Source organism: Marmota monax, unplaced genomic scaffold, assembly GCF_021218885.2.
Source record: "Marmota monax isolate L192 unplaced genomic scaffold, Marmota_monax_Labrador192_F-V1.1 WCK01_AAM20220418_F8-fsc00119, whole genome shotgun sequence".
In the NCBI taxonomy this organism is placed as follows: Eukaryota; Metazoa; Chordata; class Mammalia; order Rodentia; family Sciuridae; genus Marmota; species Marmota monax.
Window position 1 is genome coordinate 5753927 of NW_026694771.1, and position 18904 is coordinate 5772830.

The following is an 18904-nucleotide window of genomic DNA, read 5'->3' on the forward strand; positions in this document are numbered from 1 at the left end:
CGGCAACTATGACTTGATTTTTTTTAATGTTGACACAAGACATTAATTCAAGATCCATCAAAAATTGTTCTTAGTGCCTAGTGCCATTTCTTCATAGTATAAAAGCCCTTCATTGCAAGTAGTATTCCAACTGTAAATTGTTTTACATTCAAATTAAATGCAGCTAGTAAATCAAGAGATGATAGGTTTCAAGTTCAGATGCAGAGTGCCTGCCTGATGTAATAATTAGGAGTGGTTATAAGTTTACCTTAAATAATTTGAACTTATATCCAAGAATTGCCAATAATCTCGAATGAATAAATATCCAAGGCTCACCATAGGATTATTTATTTTGCCAGATCTTTGGGTTAGAAGACAATAAATAAGTTTTCTCTCTTCTCAGTAGTATTCTTGAAGGAAGAAACTAAAATTTAACTTTCTGGCTCTCTGTGAATTCCAATGCTACACACAAAAAAAATTCTTTAATACCAACATAAGAATCGTTTTATCATATCTAAGCATGAAATACTAAGCAGATGGTTCAAGGTTATCCTGAAAAGAGGCTTAACTTATTAGCTTGAAGGACTGCCAGGTAAAAGAGAGGACACCTTTCACTGAATTTGAATTTCAGATGAATAAGAAATGATCTTTTAATGTAAATATGTTCCAAATATTGTCTGGGACATACATATAAAAAAATCTTATTTTCTGTTTATCTAAAATTGAAACATAACTGTGCTTCCTGTTCATGAAACTCTGACTTAGGTTGGGAACGGATGCAGCAATGTGTTAAAATTTGTAGTCCCTAAGTCATTATTTTTAGGGAAAGTCAACCCAAAGTCCTCTCCATATCCTAATAATCCCTTTTCTTTAAGTTATTAAAACTTGTGGAAAGCAGACATCCCTATAGCTTCAAAGATGAGTCATCTATTTTAGATCTGTAAGTACTAATCTGATTTTTCCCCGTTTTTGCAGTGCTGGGGATCAAACTCAGAGCCTCACACATACTAGGCAGATGCTCTACCACTGAGATACAATCATAGCCCTAAAACTTTTTTCCCACAATTTTTAAAATTGGTGAATTATAATTGTACATAATGGTGGGATTTATTGTTACTCATTCATAATGTACACAATATAGCAATATAATTTGGCCAATATCTTTCACCAGTATTTTCCCTTTTTCTCTCATGCTGACTTTAATTCTTTAGGATTAATACTGAGGAGTGGTATAGCTTGGTCATACAATGGTTCCAGGCCTAATCTTTTAAGGTACCACCATACTGATTTCCATAGTGGTTGTACTTTTACAATCCTACCAACAGTGTAAAATATTACTTATTCTCCACATCCTCTCCAGCATTTATTATTGTTAGTATTCTTGATGAATGTCATTCTGATTGGTGTGAGATGAAATCTCAGTGTAGGTTTTATTCACATTTCCCTAAATTCTGTGAAGAATTTCTAATTCTGTGAAGAATGTCATTGGTATTTTGATGGGGATTGCATTGAATCTCTATTTTGCTTTTGGTAGTGTGGTCACTTTAACAGTATTAATTCTGCTTATCTATGAATATGGGAGGTCTTTCCATCTTCTGGCGCCTTCTTCAATGTTCTATCGTTTTCATTGTAGAGGGCTTTTACCTCCTTGGTTAGATTTATTCCTAGGGTTTTTTGTTTGTTTTTGAGGCTATTGTGAATGAAATTGCTGAAACTATTTTAAACAGCTTTATTGAAATGTAGTTGATGCATAAAAAAATTCATGTTTAATGTATTGATTTTGATGATTTATATATATGCATATACCATGATTTAAGGTTTAGAAGTGTTTTCAATTTCAGGATATTCTGAATTTTATGCAGATAGCATTGTTCATATTGCACATATTAAATGGCATTTCCAATGAGGTCTGGGGCAATACCCTTTAATAAAACATATTACTATTTCTGTAGCTACACTTATGAAAGTCAATTTTACAAGACACTTTTTCTCCAAAATCTTTTCAGGTTTTGTAAGGACAAAGGAAAGATATGGACCCATATCAACAAATTGGGAATCCGTTGTTTTTCCTTAAAGAGGTACATCCTTCTATCTATTTCTGAGGATATTTTTCCTTTGGCTTTGACATTTTAATTACACAATTGATGAATGTTTACTGTAGGAAAAAAATGGCAAATCAGAACACTGGAGACTTATGAAATAAGCAACCATCAGAAAAAATAACCTCCATCTGGAATCCTCTTGATTTAATCCCCAAATCCCACGATATAGTTCCACTTCCTCTAGCCAGGGAGCTAACTTTGAAATGTAAGAAAGAGGCACGGGAAGGGCTGGGTCCTTGGCAAATGCTTTGCACTTAGGAGGCACGAACACTTGTTGAGGAATGTGGGCCAGGCTCACTGCCTTCCCCTGGCTCTGAAGGAAGCAGGGGAGGAAGTAACAGGTACTTGGGCAAGATAGTCATGGAGAATACAGTTTAACTACTTAGTAATATATGCTTATGTAGAAAAACTAGGAAGTCAAAAATTTCAGACTTCACTTAGGAATGTATCATATGGAGAATAATCTAACCTTCAGTTCACAGTTAATTCTGGGTAGCTAAACAAGTGTGCAGGCCAGAGTGACTATGAAATATCATAAGATATCCACGTGAAGACATAAAATATTTACAAAAGGATGGTTTAAGCTTTATGATTAACATCTGGGTAATGGAAAGACTTCAGTAAGAGGATGGAAGCAGAACCTTTCTTTAAGCGTTTTATTTGATTTTGGCACAATTGACTTTTGATTTTTATGTGCTAAAGCAGCATAGATGAAACAGATAATCCAAACCTAGCAGAAACTGAAAAACTATTTTTAGTTTTGAATTTTTAATGTAGTCAGAAACAGACAACCTGTCTTATGAAAGAAAACCTACATAAATAGATGTACATGCCTGTACTTTCTCAGAAGGTACTAAAATTGGGTTTTGCCCTTGGAGTGGGGAGTGGCAGTGAAGGGAAGAGTTTGCTGGAACTGGGCTTCATGGGCTGGTAGCTTCCCTAACTCTGTCAACAAACCATTAAACTAAAACAGAAAACTAGGCCAGTGGTAACATTCTCCTCTCCTTTCACTTGATGGTCTCTTCGCTTAGTGCTTTTCTAAATAAACATCCCCTCTGAGTTTATGCTCAAATCAGACACTCATATTTGTTCAGGATTTATTCATGTTTATACTGGAGATATGGCTACTACCTGAAAATACAGCACACAGGGGGCATTTAACTTGAAGTCACATGGAAACAGGCTGTGACAGCAAAAGGCCAGCCCACAGAACCTCTGGTAAAATGTTCAATAAATATATAATAAAATACCTTGTCTATATTTGATGTTGTATATATATAATTATGTCTATGGTTTGTATTTTATGTGACATAATGAATGGTAATCACATATAATATGTATTAATTTTTACCAAATATGTGAAATAAAATATTAGTTCCAAATCCACTAAAAGAAATAACATTAAAGACCATTGTCAAGAACCAAGGAAACACTGCCAATAATTTTACACTAAGATTTAAGTTCTGAGGCTACAGGCCTTGTCTACAAAAAGCTAGGGACAAGATGACAGGATGCACTATCAACATTTAAACTGGAACTTGCCCAGCAGGGATATCTTTTCAGGTTTTGCTCTTCTCATTCCACAGTTTATATCTGACCACAGCAACAGGTGTATGGAAAGGGAAACGTGATCCAAAGGGCAAAGGCCACTTCCTCCTTCTGTCTTATGCTCTGGCTTGACTGGCAATGTGATTACAGGGCCCCTGGCATGTGCACTTGGGCAGCTCACAGCAGCTGTCCTGAAACTTGGCCACACATAGCTCTTTGGCAGGTGTTTGGCTCTGTGTTTCTGCAATGCCCAGCCTGGCCCAGCCGTTAGCAGGAGAATCCAAGGACAGTATTCCCAAAGCGTATTAGGCAGTATTTTGGCACCTACTACAGGATGGATAAACAGTGGATCACAATGCCTTCTTCTATTTCACAGGCTAGAGGGGAAAACAAATATTCAGTACTCTCAAAACAAATGTAAATTATAAAATATGAAAAAAATAAAAGGTCTGAAAAGAACAGCCGTGAGAATATAATCTCAACTAGAAAGATCTGGAAAAGCTTTTCTAAAAAACGGACAGGGAACCTTAGCCCTGAAAGCAGAGACAATGAAACCATGGAGTGTGGAGAAGGAAATCCCAGGCAGGAGAAACAGTGTCTGTGAAGGACCAAGGGTGATGGGATGGGATTGAGGATGGATCTTAGAACAAATAAAAAGAAGGCCAAGGCAAGGATGGTGTGAAGTATGGGAAAGGTGGTGACAGAAAGACTAGTGACAGATTACAGCTGGGAATTTAGATTTACATAGGATACAATGGGGCACAATCCAGAGTGTTATACTGAAAGATTTCTATTCTCTAATTTGTTTTCTTTCTTTCTTCTTCTCCTTTTTTTAAAATCACCATGTTTCATTTGCTGCAAATAGATTGGAGGGGAAACATTGAAAAAGGACTAAAGAAGAGACCTCAATGATTTAGGAAAGAATGCAGTTAGTGGACATGTGAAAACACTGAGGTAATTGAGATGTACTTTGGTAATCAGCTGTATGTGATGGAGAAAAGAAGTGTCAAGATCAATTTCTAGATTTCTGTTTGAACCCATCGGAGGGCAGAGATGCAATTTCCTAGACTGAGAAAACTGGACCATGACCAGTTTGGGGCAGGTTGTTGTGGAAGGCAAGCAGAAAGTCAAGATCAGACTTTAGCTATGGATGCGTTCAATGGGAAATAACTGTGCGGTGTCTTGAGTGGAGATGTCAGGGGACTGCAGGATGAGTCAGAAGTTCAGAAAAGCATCATGAGCTAGAGACATGTGTATGATCAGAGAGAGAAGAGTAATAGAAGGAAAACCATAAGAGGGTGATGCACAGAGCAAAGATGAGGAGGAGGGAGAAAGAGCCGAGAATAGGAGCTGTCCTCTCTAGTGAATGCAGCTCAGGAGTATGATCACAAGAGAACTGAAAAGCAACCAGTCACCTGGGAAGCACTGAGGGCTTCCATAGTCATAAAATGAGAAAACTATTGGATTAGTGGAGGTTTAAGCCAACTGCAATGAAAAGAAAGGTTAATTTGGAAATGAAGGAGAAGAGAGACAGTGTACCCATAAAATTGTTTGAAAAGTTTATCTATGGCAAAAAGGGGAGAGATAGGTAGAAATTTATTTTCATATTATAGGGTAGTAGCTCATTTTTAAATGACCATAAATTTTTAAATGATACTGGTGGCATGACAACATCAAAGTGCAACAAACTCACAGGGTTTGTGCAGAAGGACTGATTGAAGGCTTGAGAAAGTGGGATGGGATGGCACTCCTAGCACATCCATAAGGACTGATCTTTGATGAGAGGAGAGCACCTTCCTTGGTAGTGAGAAGACTGGATGCTTCCAATTTCTCACTGAAGCAGGTGGTGAGATCATTTCTAAGCCAGTGGGAGGAAAATGGGCCAGAGATTTGAAGAAAGTGAAGGTACAAAATAGCTATGTCATAAAATGGCAGAACAAGCTTATGTGAGAATCATAACCATGCTGCCAAGCAGTGCTGAGTCTCCATTTAAGACTGTTTTTCAAGAACAGTGTGACATCATCTAGCCCAGCCTTTGTTGCCACTCCCCTCATCACTTTCTGGAGCCCCTTACCCAAAGCCAGTTTCTACCATTTTTCACACTATGTGATGACAGACAATAATAATTCCACCTGCTGAGACCATCTAATCCCCCAACAGCTGCATGAGCGGGTACTATACTTTAGGCCCCTGCAGTCCCCTTTCCTTGCATAGCTTCTGCCAAGCCACCAAAACAAAACAGAAGGGATGGGGGTGGCTTCTTCGCCTGTTTCTGCTTATGTTCCTGGAGTTCTTCTCTACCTTGGGTCGGGAAAACATGGCAGTTTCCTCAGGAAGTGAGATTTAGCATTGACTCAACTTGCTTCACTTTTTTGCAGAATTGATACTCATGATGGACAAATAGAATTTGTAGGCTGTGCCATTAGTGAGCTATACAGAGTCAAATAACTAGATGCGCAAGGCAGAGGATTCGCAGGGAGCTCGATACCTCATTCCTATGTCCCACAAACTTTTCAACATGACATAAACAGTAATACTTTACAGTAGCATTACTTAAGTAGTATTCACTAATATATGGTGTTAATGCCACAGTATGAATACTAATGCTATAACACTATAGTATTGATATAATGCTATAGTATGGCTAATTTACTAATACTACTGTATTAGTAAATACTCCTTGAATTAAGCAATACTGTTGTAAACTAATAAATGCCCAAACAAGATATCTGATGCCTCCATCAAAAGTTTCTAGCTATATTGCTGGGCACGTTGGCACATGCCTGTAATCCCAGTAACTTGGGAGGCTGAGGCAGGAGGATTGTGAGTTCAAAGCCAGCCTCAGCAAGAGCAAGTCACTAAGCAACTCAGTGAGACCCTGTCTCTAAACAAAATACAAAATAGGGCTGGGGATGTGAGTCAGTGGTTGAGTGCCCCTGAGTTCAATCCCCAATACTCCACCCTTCACAAAATGTTTCTGACTATATCAATGCAGAGACTGAAAAACATAAGCTATTAAATGAATCCCACTGCACTGCAGATTTAGAAAACCAATCCTTTGACTCACTGTGAGCTTCTAAAGAAAAACATACTGACTACTCAAATAGATTTTTTACTATTTCAAAGGCTGGAGGTAGAAAGAGCACACATGAAGTTTAATATGATGGATTGGAAGTCCAGCATGAGGAAGTAACCTCTTGAGCTAAAGCCGACCCCACAAAGTTTAATGTGAAGCTGTGCAGTGTAATTTTGACACGCAGGCAACCCAAAAATTGATGTGTAGCTTTTAAAGCAACTTCCATTTCTGACAATATCATTTTGAGCTCATTCTTTGGCACCAAGATCAAATGCCCTTATTTATAGGCTCAAACACATAAGAGCCTAAAAAGGAAGTCACATTCAGCAGAAATTCTTTCCACACATGACTATTAGTATTTACTCAAATAGGAACATTTTACTTTTTCTCAGCTTAGTAGAGAATATGATGGGTAAGAAAAAATATGCTAAAGCTCATTTGCTTTTTATTTTCTAAAATCAAAATTTTATTTTTAATATCAGGTTTAGTTAGCTGTAGCTAAATCATAATGAAAGAAATTTATAATATTCTCAGAGGGAAGGAAAAATTAAAACAGACAAATCAACATCTAGAATTCTAAAATCTGCAGGTAATTTTCCATATTTCCCCTAGTAGATATCAGCTAACATACAGGTTTGTGGCCCGAAATATATACATAAGACCTCATCCAAGCTAAGTGTCACTTATGTCTCATAGACAATTTTCACTTGGCAGTGTGTGAGAACCCCCTGAAAACTTCAACATATTTTTCAAAGAGCAGTGCACTTGCATTGGAGATAATAGCAAGGCAAGACAGGTAAGATGAATGGCTCCCATTTATCTTTTTAATAGAAAGAAAAATAAAAAAAAGAGGCAACCTTATTTGAATATGCCAAAGCCTACCTTACAGGGCAACAGTGATTAAGGAAAAAAAAAAGTTCATTATACTTAAAAAAAAAAAAAGGAAAAAATTCTTCTAAAAATGAAACAGAAAAGCTGATGGAAAAGTAAAAAGCAACTCACCTCAAACAGAATGAGCTGCCACGAAATATAAGATTGCAAATCATATGGACTCTACTTTCTCTGCCTCACCTGCCCAGTACCTGACAGTATTGTGACAATATGAGATCTAGAACTTTTCTATGGTGCTACTATCTCCAGGAACATGACACACAAATCCAAGAATATGGTAATTCCATTTAGCATTTAAATTCACAGCTTTAACCATAATAATTGCATTCAAATATAATTTTCTTTTACCTTGGTCTTTTCACCAACAATGTTCTTTTCCAGTTCTGCTATTTTCCGGTTTAGGTGATCCAAAATCTCCTTCTCCTTCATAAGTTCAGTTGTTTCAGATTTCTGCTCTCCATCCAAAAGAGCACATTCCATATCCAACTAAGGACATAAAACAAAACTCAGAAACATTTCACCTTCAGGAATATTCTCAACTGCCCACTGCATTGGCACAGTTTAATAGATAATAAGGTAAAAAAGTACTACCATATCAGCCAGATTGGGGGACACAGAGAGCACTCCAAAGAGCCCATGTGAGACTCAGGATTTTCTATATAAGAAAACTGGAGAGCCCAGAGTGTATTTGCTAAGAAATCTAGCCATCTTGTCACTTAACTTTTCTAATACAACCCCCTTTCTGCTTACTTTTCAGAGATATTTTGCTATTTACTTAGATTCAAACACAATCCACATTGGAAATAGCCTTGTCACAAACCACATTGAGAACAGCCTTGTCTTTGTCCTTAGGGCACAAGGAGTGAAAGTTACTCCAGCCCAGCACTTGGGCTCTGCATTCCTAGCAATTCTGGCAGGAGGGGCTTCCAGGGTCTATGCACAAGATGACAGGTGAACAGTCCCCTTATTCCTCTATGGGGCTATTGACACCATCTGTAAGTGCAGACATGCAGATCCTCACCAGGAATAATTATGTGCTCTCACTCCATGACAGAAACATAAAATTGCCACTATCTTCTATTAGAGTTACAGAATATGTGCTATCTGCTCCCTGTTTCACAAATCTCTAGAAAGCTGGGTTTATGTCTAATTCATGTGTGGAACTGCCCTGTAGTGATAATGTGATATCTAAATCATAGTAATATGCTCAGAAAAATATTGCTTAGATTTGAAGCTGAATACCTAAATATAGGGTACTTCAGCTAACAGATTCTGTAATCAGACACACATAATACTAGTTAAGAGAAAGTTGGCTTAAAGCTCATTAAAGATGGCTTAATATGTTTTTTTGTTCTCATCTGATTAAGAAAAAAAAACAGAAAGAAAATAAAGGAATGTAGAATAGGGCACTTTTGCTCTACACATGGTACCCATTGAACAGATGCCTGCTTGTGTTGACCTCTATGTATTTGGCCTCTGAGAACTGTGTCTTAGTGAGCAGAAATGTTTTTAAACTACAAGGGAAAAAGGAGAGGGTGAGCTCATAGTTTATACCTCTCTGGAGGATTCATCCATCTGGTCATTTATATCTTTGATTTTTTGTTCAAGTTCTTCAAGGTTGTTCAGAATTGTGATTCTGGCATCTTCCATTGCGGCTAACTCCTGAGTCCTCTGTTCTTCGCTTATTCCTTCTGGGGTCTGAAATTAATCAACACAGAAATGGGTTTCTCACACCATAATTTCCTGATTTGACTAACAAGTCAGCTGTAGATCTATTGTCTCACAACCTCCATGACCATGCAGATACTCAAAGCATCCCTGGAACAGTTTAATCTGAACTCTAAAACATTTTCCCATAGAGGTATGCTATCCTCAGCAGCTATGTCCTCAGATAAGCTCGAATAAACCAACCTCAATGCACAAATCCATATTATTTTAAAGCTAAAATAACTAAGTGGTTAAAAAGATAAGGAAGCTGTGGTATAGACAGATTGAAATGGTTTCTGCAATGTTACAGAGAAAATTTGGCACAACAGAGAACTAGAACTAAGACAGGACTGTAGACATCTTCCTCTGGGACCTCTCAAGCATGCTGCCACTTTCATTGCAAGCTCAATGTTTTCTCTCATCTCCTATGGAAGCCTCTTGAATTTCTATCCAAACTGTGATGTCACTGCTAGGGTTATCTGCAAATGAGTATTCATGCTTTTTTATTTCATTTTCAGTGCAAGGTAGGAAAACAAGGGCACATCATTTTGGCAATTCTCCAAATGATTAGAACTACACATTCAATGATGTCAGTTGATATTTTGCTTTTTGTTACGGCACTATTTGCTATCTTTGTTCTACAGAACTTCTTTTAGATAATGTTTAAGACACTACCTGGATACAGTGGGTTTTATGACTGAAAATAGGACACTGGTGACCATTCATTTACTTCATAAAATACTGAGTTCCTTGGCAAGGAATGAGAAACCCAACCAACAAATTAAGTGAATGAGGGCATACGTATAGCCTTGAGCAAAGTTAATGACAAAAACTCAAAGAAGAAAGGAATATTATGGATCATAACACACAGCTCAAATATGACCACCTATTGTTTGAGAAGAGAACGTAGTAAAGTAAAAAGAGCCTCTTCTTCCTAGAATTTCAGGTTAACAATCTTGGGTATCACCTGGTGGTGTCTTTCAGACATGCCAATATGTCAATACCATGTATTTAATTCTTATATTTCTTTGAAAAAGAAAGAATATTTTGAATAAATAAGACAGTAATTAGGCAATTTTACAATTAAAGATTGAAAACAGCAACCCAATTAATGACTGAAGATTAATTAATCCCTAATCCTTAAAAAGAATATTCAGATAAACCAAAATAACTATTGAAATTTACTTATACCTCACTAGGTTTATTTAACTTATTTATCAATCCTGATAACTTTAAGAAAACATTCCATCATGTCGTATTTAATGTGTTCTTTACTCATATTCTTTTTTCTTTGCTTTGTAGCTACTTAAATAATAGAGATTAAATAATAGAGCACCCAATATCTCAGGGTGGTTAGAACAAGGGAACCCGGTTTTTCCAAGCTTTGACATTTTGCTGGGTTTAATTGTCACTCAAGTCCAATATTTTATCAAATAAAACAACTGCTGACCTTTTTATCACAAACAATGGAGCTCATTGTCTTAATACTTGGGCGCTTATTTCAGGCCATGAGGAATGCCTGCCACAGTGAATGGCATTCCAGAATCACTGACAGACATCCCAGCAGGAAAGCTCAGGAAGGCTAACATCCTGTTGGGTCAACATTACATATTAGGTTTCCACTTCCAAGGCGGTTTAAAAATATCTCTCTCAGTGGTGGAAGCAAAGCATTAAGAAAAGACAAAACAACTCAACAATCTGCAAAGGGAAAACTTTATAAGTAAGTAGGGGGATGAAGATAATAAAGAGCAGCCATGATGGGTATTTGCACATAACTCAAAAATTTTTAGAAATTTGAAGTTGCTAAAACAATAAAAGCTATTTATAGAAATACATGGCATCTAGGAAATATCTGTGATTTTTTTTTTGCTATGTATAAGAAGGAAAATCAAAAGGCATTCTAAGACAGAATGTTTGTGATAGAATGAGGTGAAAACATTGTAATCTTATTAATTAATCAAATAAAGAAACCCTATAGAGAGCCAAGGTGCAGCAGCCAATGAATTGTGTCTTTTATGGTGACCAAAAAAAAAAAAAAAAGTGAAAATGTAAATGTAAGTTCATTTTAACTTCTTTGGGATTTTTTTTATAGTAATGGATAGAAAACACTAATATAGTGACATTTTTAATAAGCACATTACACATACATATGCATCCTCAAATATGCCATCTCTGAGGTAATCTAATCCACACAGAGAAAGGTGAGAGATAGTAGGGACAAGATATTTTCCACTTGTCCTTTTTTTGGCAGATATCTTGTTAGAACCCTCTTGCAACCAAAGGAGTTGGGGGTGCAGAACTTTCCACCATAGATGGAACAACTGGTCAGAAAGAGGAGGTGGGAGCTACTCCATTCAGCTTTTGGTTCAGGTGGTGGTTGGCAGGTTCACAATGGCCCTTTAAACGTAGCATATTTCCAACTCCTGTGCATAGTTAAGTGTTAGGTAAAGTAAGTTCCAGAATGCTGAATCTCAGGCTTCATTAATAATGTTAAAATCTTCATTTAGTTAAATAAATTTAGAGTGGTTTTCATATTCCTCCCTTCCACATTTATTCCTGAATTGATTATAATGAATATTATATACTTTGTTAAGCAAATAATCCAGTGAAAAGATTACCAGAAGAAGAATATTCAAAACAAATGGTCAGGGTTTTTCATTTGTTTTGAGTCTTTTATCTTTTTTCTTGAGTTAATATGTGCCTCCCTGTCTTTGAAAAGTAGTAAGTGAAAACTCTTTCCTTTAGACCTATCAGCCTCTCACTTGCATTATAAGCTGCTGCAGGGTAACCTGAGGTGCCCCTGAAGTTTCCTGTCTCTAAAGGAAGCAGGACTTATGTCTCTTGTAACAATGGATGCTGCTCTAAGCTTCAGAGGCCTCCTATTCCACAGGAGTATATTTGAGAAATTAAAAACATCTGCCAGGATCTGCCTGTTTACACATCAACAGCTTTCTTGTCAAAGCCTTCTCCAGAAGGAAACCTGTCTCCCAAAGCAATTTCCAAGAGAGCACACAGCTCAATGTTTTTAACAAAATAGAGCAGATGTCCATCAAGGGAGAGATGTAGAAAAATTTAAGATGAAAAGTAAGTCACAGATTTCTAAGGAAGCCCAATGGCTGACGACAACAGATCAAATTTTTCAACTGGGTCAAATACTTAGCCTGAACAACTGACAACTTTTGATTCTTCCATGTTCCATTCTTCTCCCCATCCTAAATTTCTAACAGTTTTAACTTTCTAGCAATAAAGATAGATGTCCTATTCAGGATTTCTCTCAACTCAGAATTAGTAAGGTAAATACAGTCATTCAAAGAAGGGATTGAAGTCCAACTGGATTTAATGGTCCAGAGTCCTAATGTATGTGATAGGAGGACTTGGCAGGCAGATAAGGACTTCTGACCAGGAACATCCAAGATAAGTCTTGCTGAAGTCAAACAAAAATGAAGAACAAATATACAAACTCCAGAGCCCCACAGACCCAGTGTGGAGCCCAGGCAGGACCAGGATAGCCCCATCAACACCCTCAGAGGCTGCATCGCCCCTTTGAACACCCAGTGCCACAGCCCGCACCTCCCCACCCCCGACCTGACACTCCATGGCTGAAAGCAGATGTCTCCATCTTGGGACACCTTCATCGCCATCTTCAGTTGTGGTAACTCCCACCTTGGAACACTGGCTGGGCAAGTATCCATAGTCCCCAACTCGCCCCTCTCCCTGGAAGCTGCTAACCTGGTATAGTGACTGCGTAAAACAAAACAGCTCTCCGAGACAGGTTTGCAGACCCCTGAGCACAACCCACAAGACCTCCCGGGAGAAAGGTCTTTCATTTAGGAAGTAGAAGGAAAGAGGGTGAGCGAAATACAGTTTAGAGACTAAATTAGAGACTAGGAACTGTGAGGTCTACAGGCGATATAAGGAGATAAGACCAAGCACCCACATCACATGAGCGGGCCCCAAAGGAGATGCTCGGGGTGCAGTCTTTTATCTGGGACAAACTGGTGCCATACCCCACTTCCAGGTGCCCTGTACCCAAGACCAACCCTCCCACCCTGGTAACCTTCAACATCCTGAGGGTAGAGATACCAGCAAATAACAGAAAACACCACCTATTGGAGGAGAAAGGAAGCAGGAAAGATTCTGATATTGAACCAAAACAATCCTTGTTTCTTCTACAGGACTTTTTTTCTTTTTTATCCCTCTCTATTCTCCTGCCCTCACATCCCCAACATTTGTGAAACCAAGTGCTGTGCATGAATTAGGATACTGAGAATGGGGATGTCTGAATAGTATATTACAGTTGTATTGTATATTCTTTTATCTCCTGTTTTTACATTTTTTATTTTTTTAAATATTTATGTGTGTTTTATATATTCTATTGTCTTCCCACTTACTTGTCTCCCCAAGATCACTTCCTCTCTCTTCCCCTGCTACTATCTTCTTCAGATTTCTTTTTCACACGTCCTAAGATCTAATAACTCTATATTCTCACCTCCTACCCCCTCAACATCTTATCCTATACCTCACTCCCGGTTCTTTGTCCACCATCAGAAACTGTAAACCCTTTTGTAAACCTACTGTTATATTGTAGAAATCAATTGAACTCACCACTTCTGTATATTGTGACAAACTGTAAACGCCTTAATAGCAACCATTTGGTTTAAGGTTGTATATTAGGATCATTAACATTGTTCTTCCCCTCGAAGGAGAGGTATTGGAATCTTGCAGGGGCACTATAATCTAAAGTGTAAAAAAAGGTAACACCGCGGATCTGCAGTGCTAGAAGGAAAGACACACAACAACATGAAAAAAACAGGGAAGAAAGTGCCCCAAACAAATCAGGATACTACATTATTAGAATCCATGGCCAGCATAACAGAAGAAATGACAGAGAAGGAGTTCAAGATGTACATAATTAAAATGTTCTGTGAATTAAAGGACGATATAAGAGAGCAAATACAGGCAGTAAAAGGTCATTTAGATAAGAGCTACACAAGTAAGTACAGGAAGCAAAAGATTACTTCAATAAGGAGATGGAGGTTACGGGAAAAAAAAAAAACAGACAAAAATCCCTGAAATGACAGAAACAATAAACCAAACACACAAACTCCCCTGAATATGACTATGTGATAAACTGCTATCAGAATTTAACACCATGATGTTTCTCTCAAAGAATCAATGTGCATCCTTTCCTTACAACAAAAATTCCTGATGTGTCCTTTTCCTTGTTATTGTTCTGTGGTCATAATTGCCAAGAATTCAGAGTGGGACTTAATGGTAAGATTACTTAAGTTAACTAATTAATCCTATTTATTCTTAAATAAATAAATTTACCTTATAATTATGGCACTGTTTTTCCTTTTATTTTGGTGTTCTAATTTTAGTTTAATAAAATATATATCTTTTATTGTAAGCTCCTTCAATTCCTTTTTAGAAAAGAATGGGGAAATTTTTAAATTGTGCAAAAATACTGCTATTACTACTACTACTACTACTACTAATAATAATAATAATACCAACGATTACCTTTGAACCCAATTTAGGAAATCCTAAAATTGATAAGACATTTTTAAACCAACTACAATCAGAAAACTAAGTAATAATTATGATTACAAATAAATGTTAAACTCTTACATGCAAAGCAAAACAAACATACAAACAAAAATCCCATAAAGTCAGTGGGATAACCACTCATGGTGATAGCTTAATTTGCCTAATTTGCCTACAATAGCTCTTCTACAATAAAACACAGGACGAAACAATTTTTAATAAGTGGATTGAAAAATACATTAACAATTCAAATGCGAAAATATGTCCTACTGTATGTATAAAGATAAATTTGAATACCTATCAATATGATGAATTGAAAAATTCTGATAATATGCAACTTTGGCCAATGTATGGAGATGAAAGTATGCTCATAAACTATCAGTGACAGTGTCACATGGAAATATAGTTTTTAGAGAGTGTAATTTTGGAAATATTGATTAAAATGAGTGAACCTACAGATGCATTTGCACAATGTGCAAAAACCAAACATATATATATATATATATATATATATATATATATATATATATATATATCTGTGGATTTTATTAGCAAACAACTTGGAATAACCCACATGGTATCTTCAAAATATAGAATTCAATTTCACCATTAAAAAAAATGGAATAAGGCTGTGTGTACTAATATGCAAATATGCCCAGGATATATAGTAATAAGAATAAATGCATACTATCATGGGTGTGCATATGTGTGCCTATGCCTATAATATGTGGTTGTTCGTGAACAGAAAATATTAGGAAGACAGGTGAGACATTTAACTACACTTATCTCTCAGGTGTACAACTGGGAGTGGAGAGGGAGAAACTTCATTCTTCTCATCTGTACTGAACATTTTTTAGAATGTAAATTGGTTACTTATTGTTTACTTATTAGTAAACACTCTAATTTGCTAAACCTTGTTCAGTTGATTATCTTTTACATTGATTTTTCACTAAAAATATTCTGCAAAACGTGTGTGATAAAAATCTCTAGTTTCCAGCCAAAAGCACAGGCATATCCCTAGGCTCTAAATCCTGGTTTCTTTGCTACCCAGCATTACCTTTGGTAAGATACTTAGGTAGGAGGACTCGCTGGAAGCTTTCAGAAAGGCAGACGGGGGTGTTGGGGGAGTCCTGGTGAGGTCGCCAAGCAGTTCATCGTTCCTGATGTTCCTGGGGGCAAGGAAGCTGGCACTGCTCTGACTGAGGCTCCCAAAGCCCGCCAAATCCGCATTGTGGAGGGAGCCCTTCCGGTGACACCTGTATCTTGTGTCAGGGCACACCAGGGCTTCTTCAAACACGGACTCCTCATCGGAGATCTGCAGCTTTTCAAGTTCCCTGTTGATTTTCTGCACATCTGCCACGGTCGTGCCTGTGGACAAGCGACTGTCAGGCTTTGTGTACTCAGCACAGAGACTGAGGATGGTCTCCAGACGCTGTCTCTCCTAGAGCACAGAGAGGAGGGCAAGATCAATGAATTTGTGAGAATGGAGACAACTCCCAATATAAAGGCTATCAACCCACAGACACTTGGCTGGTGCTGACTTTGCATCATCTTTTAAGGATGTATTTAAAGATCAAGATGAAACTGTTTGCAATGCCTGGTTTTGTCCTAGACACTATTCTGGCTGTCCTTGTTCATCTTTATATCCCAGGACTGACTCTAAGTGCATATCTTAGCACTCGGGAAGCCATTTCTTATATGACTAAATCTCTAAATACTCCAAAGATGTTTAAAATCTTCTCTTCCTAACCATGCTTTACCACCTTCTACTTATCTATCTATTATTCACTATTAGACACACAAAGAGAAAAAAAGTACTTTAAAAAAATCTTCTAATTTAAAAGATGTATCTCTGTCTTGCCGGGCCCGGCAGTGCATGCCTGTAATCCCAGAGGCTCAGAGGCTGAGGCAGGAGGATCATAAATTCAAAGCCAGCCTCAGCATCTTAGCAAGGCCCTAAAGCAATTCAGCGAGGCCCTAAAGAAATTCAGAAAGACCCTGTCTCTAAATAAAATATAAAGAAGGGCTGGGCATGTGTCTCAGAGGTTAAGCACCCCCGGGTTCAATCATCAGTACCAAAAAAAAAAAAAAAAGATATATCTCTGTCTTCCTAATTTTCTTGAAGTGTTTCAAAATTTGAAAAACTTTTTTATGCCTGGTTATCATGTAAAGATCTGTTATACTACTTTCTTATGTGAATAATTGAAATTATTTTAAAAGTACAAATGTTGCACTAAAATGACAATTCCACAATAAGTCCAAATAGAGAGATATCAATGTAACTCAAATTCTAAAATCATTAAACATTTGATTCATTGAGCTGGAAAATAAAATGATAGTTCATTTGTTTAAAAAAATCAACATATAGGCCATTGATGTCTAAAATAGTCCTACGACATGCCCCCTTGACACATGCCTCATGCAGAACAGACATTGATGCTTTTTTATTTTAGGTAGATTAATTACATATTGTGAGCAATGGGAAGCAATTTACTAATTGCCTCTCATAAACCTAGACAGCATTGTTTGGGGTGGGGAACCTCAATGTGTTTACCCTTCACATTAAATCCCATGCTGAAATGAAAAAAAAAAAAGAACCTAAAACAAAGGCTATCTGTTGTGATTATATTTACCACACTGAAGGAAGACTCCAAAAGCGCTCCATATAAAAATACATTCCAAACTGCTGATCAGTAATAAAACAGGAAAATATTAAGCAGCACTAGACAGCTGTTTTCATTCCAATTTTAGCTAATTTGTAAAGTCAAAATTCAGATGCAGTTAGTTCTTTTATTAGTTGAGGTAGTAACAAGTAAAAGAAAAGTCAAATAGGAACAGACCAACTCCCTAGTTACCATTAAACCTATCAATTAAATGACAAGTTAGAAGTCATGTAAGGTATATCTGACTTATATCTACCCTCTAAAGAACCCCCCTGAAAAAGGGGGCAATAGCTTGATCAAAGAGACCTTTAAACTAGTTCCCATAAACTCCCACCTCCCTTTCACTGCCTGAACTTCTGGACTCCAGCTGCAGCTCGGTCCTCATGGCCTCTTCCCAGGGCAGGCACTCATGGCCACACATCCTCAGCCCCAGGCTCTTCAGCACCCTGTCCATCCAGCAACCCTGCTGTTTATTTATCTCTACAGCTGCCACCAGCTGCCAAGCCCTACCCACTTCAGCTTTATGGGGAGGGATTGCCAGGATGCAACCTTCATTGCTTTGTTTTAAACTTCTCCAACAATAAAGAAAATTCTACATGGAAATACGTGAACAACTTGCAAAAGTGTAAGTGGGGAGAGGGACAGGAGCAAAAAGTTATCTTACCCTTTCTCCACAGCATCTGCATTAGAGGCTAATCTCCAAAGAACAGTTCCCTTTCTGGCATTTAGATAATTAAGTTGAAGCACCTAACCTCAGTCTTTAGTAATCTTCATAGATCTTTATATGCATATATTAGTCTTGGCATGAATTACATTCAGGATTATCTAAAAGTTATCAGTTTCCATTGATCCAGTGAAGGCTGCTATCTTCAAAAGCATGAAAGATACTTCTGCCTAGACTGGAACACATAGCAAAATTCCTCCCACATCCTTCCCCAAATAGTTTCTTTTGCTGCCAGGGCTATTGCTTAACTCCAAAGGGAATAAATGATCCTAGCCTTATGATGAATGCTATTTCAGACAGTGAAACGCAGTATTCAAAGGCTTGTGCACAGGAAGTTTGGTCTACTGGTATGTGTCTCTCTCTATCCTCATCACACCATTCACAGCCAGTCTGTTCAGTCCTGAATCTCTCTCTCTCTCTCACACACACACACACACACACACACACACACACACCCCACAATGCTGCTCACACATCTAAAAGAAATCCAGGCTGTGCTGAGACACTCTGGCCCCATAAAAACTACACCGAAGAAAAATAAACTGATGTCGAAAAGTACGTCAGAAGAAAGTCTGCAAGGCATTTCAGAAAGCACTTCAGGAAGCCTTTTAAGGAAAACCCGAACAGAAATTACCCTCCTAAGATAATACTCCCTTCAGCCCTCTGG

The 18904-nt window shown here is 37.6% G+C and overlaps 1 protein-coding gene across 21 annotated transcripts in view; it reads right to left on the reverse strand.

Annotated features, from left to right (window-relative positions):
• Phldb2 (pleckstrin homology like domain family B member 2) overlaps positions 1-18904 on the reverse strand; it is a 201222-nt gene that overhangs the window by 43232 nt on the left and 139086 nt on the right. For all 21 annotated transcript variants that reach the window (XM_046425215.2, XM_046425227.2, XM_046425218.2 and 18 more), the window contains 3 exons: positions 15908-16291; positions 9151-9294; positions 7945-8082 (listed from right to left, as the gene is read on the reverse strand). In XM_046425215.2, coding sequence (XP_046281171.1) covers positions 7945-8082; positions 9151-9294; positions 15908-16291 — 666 coding nt within the window. The remainder of the gene's footprint in view (positions 1-7944; positions 8083-9150; positions 9295-15907; positions 16292-18904) is intronic.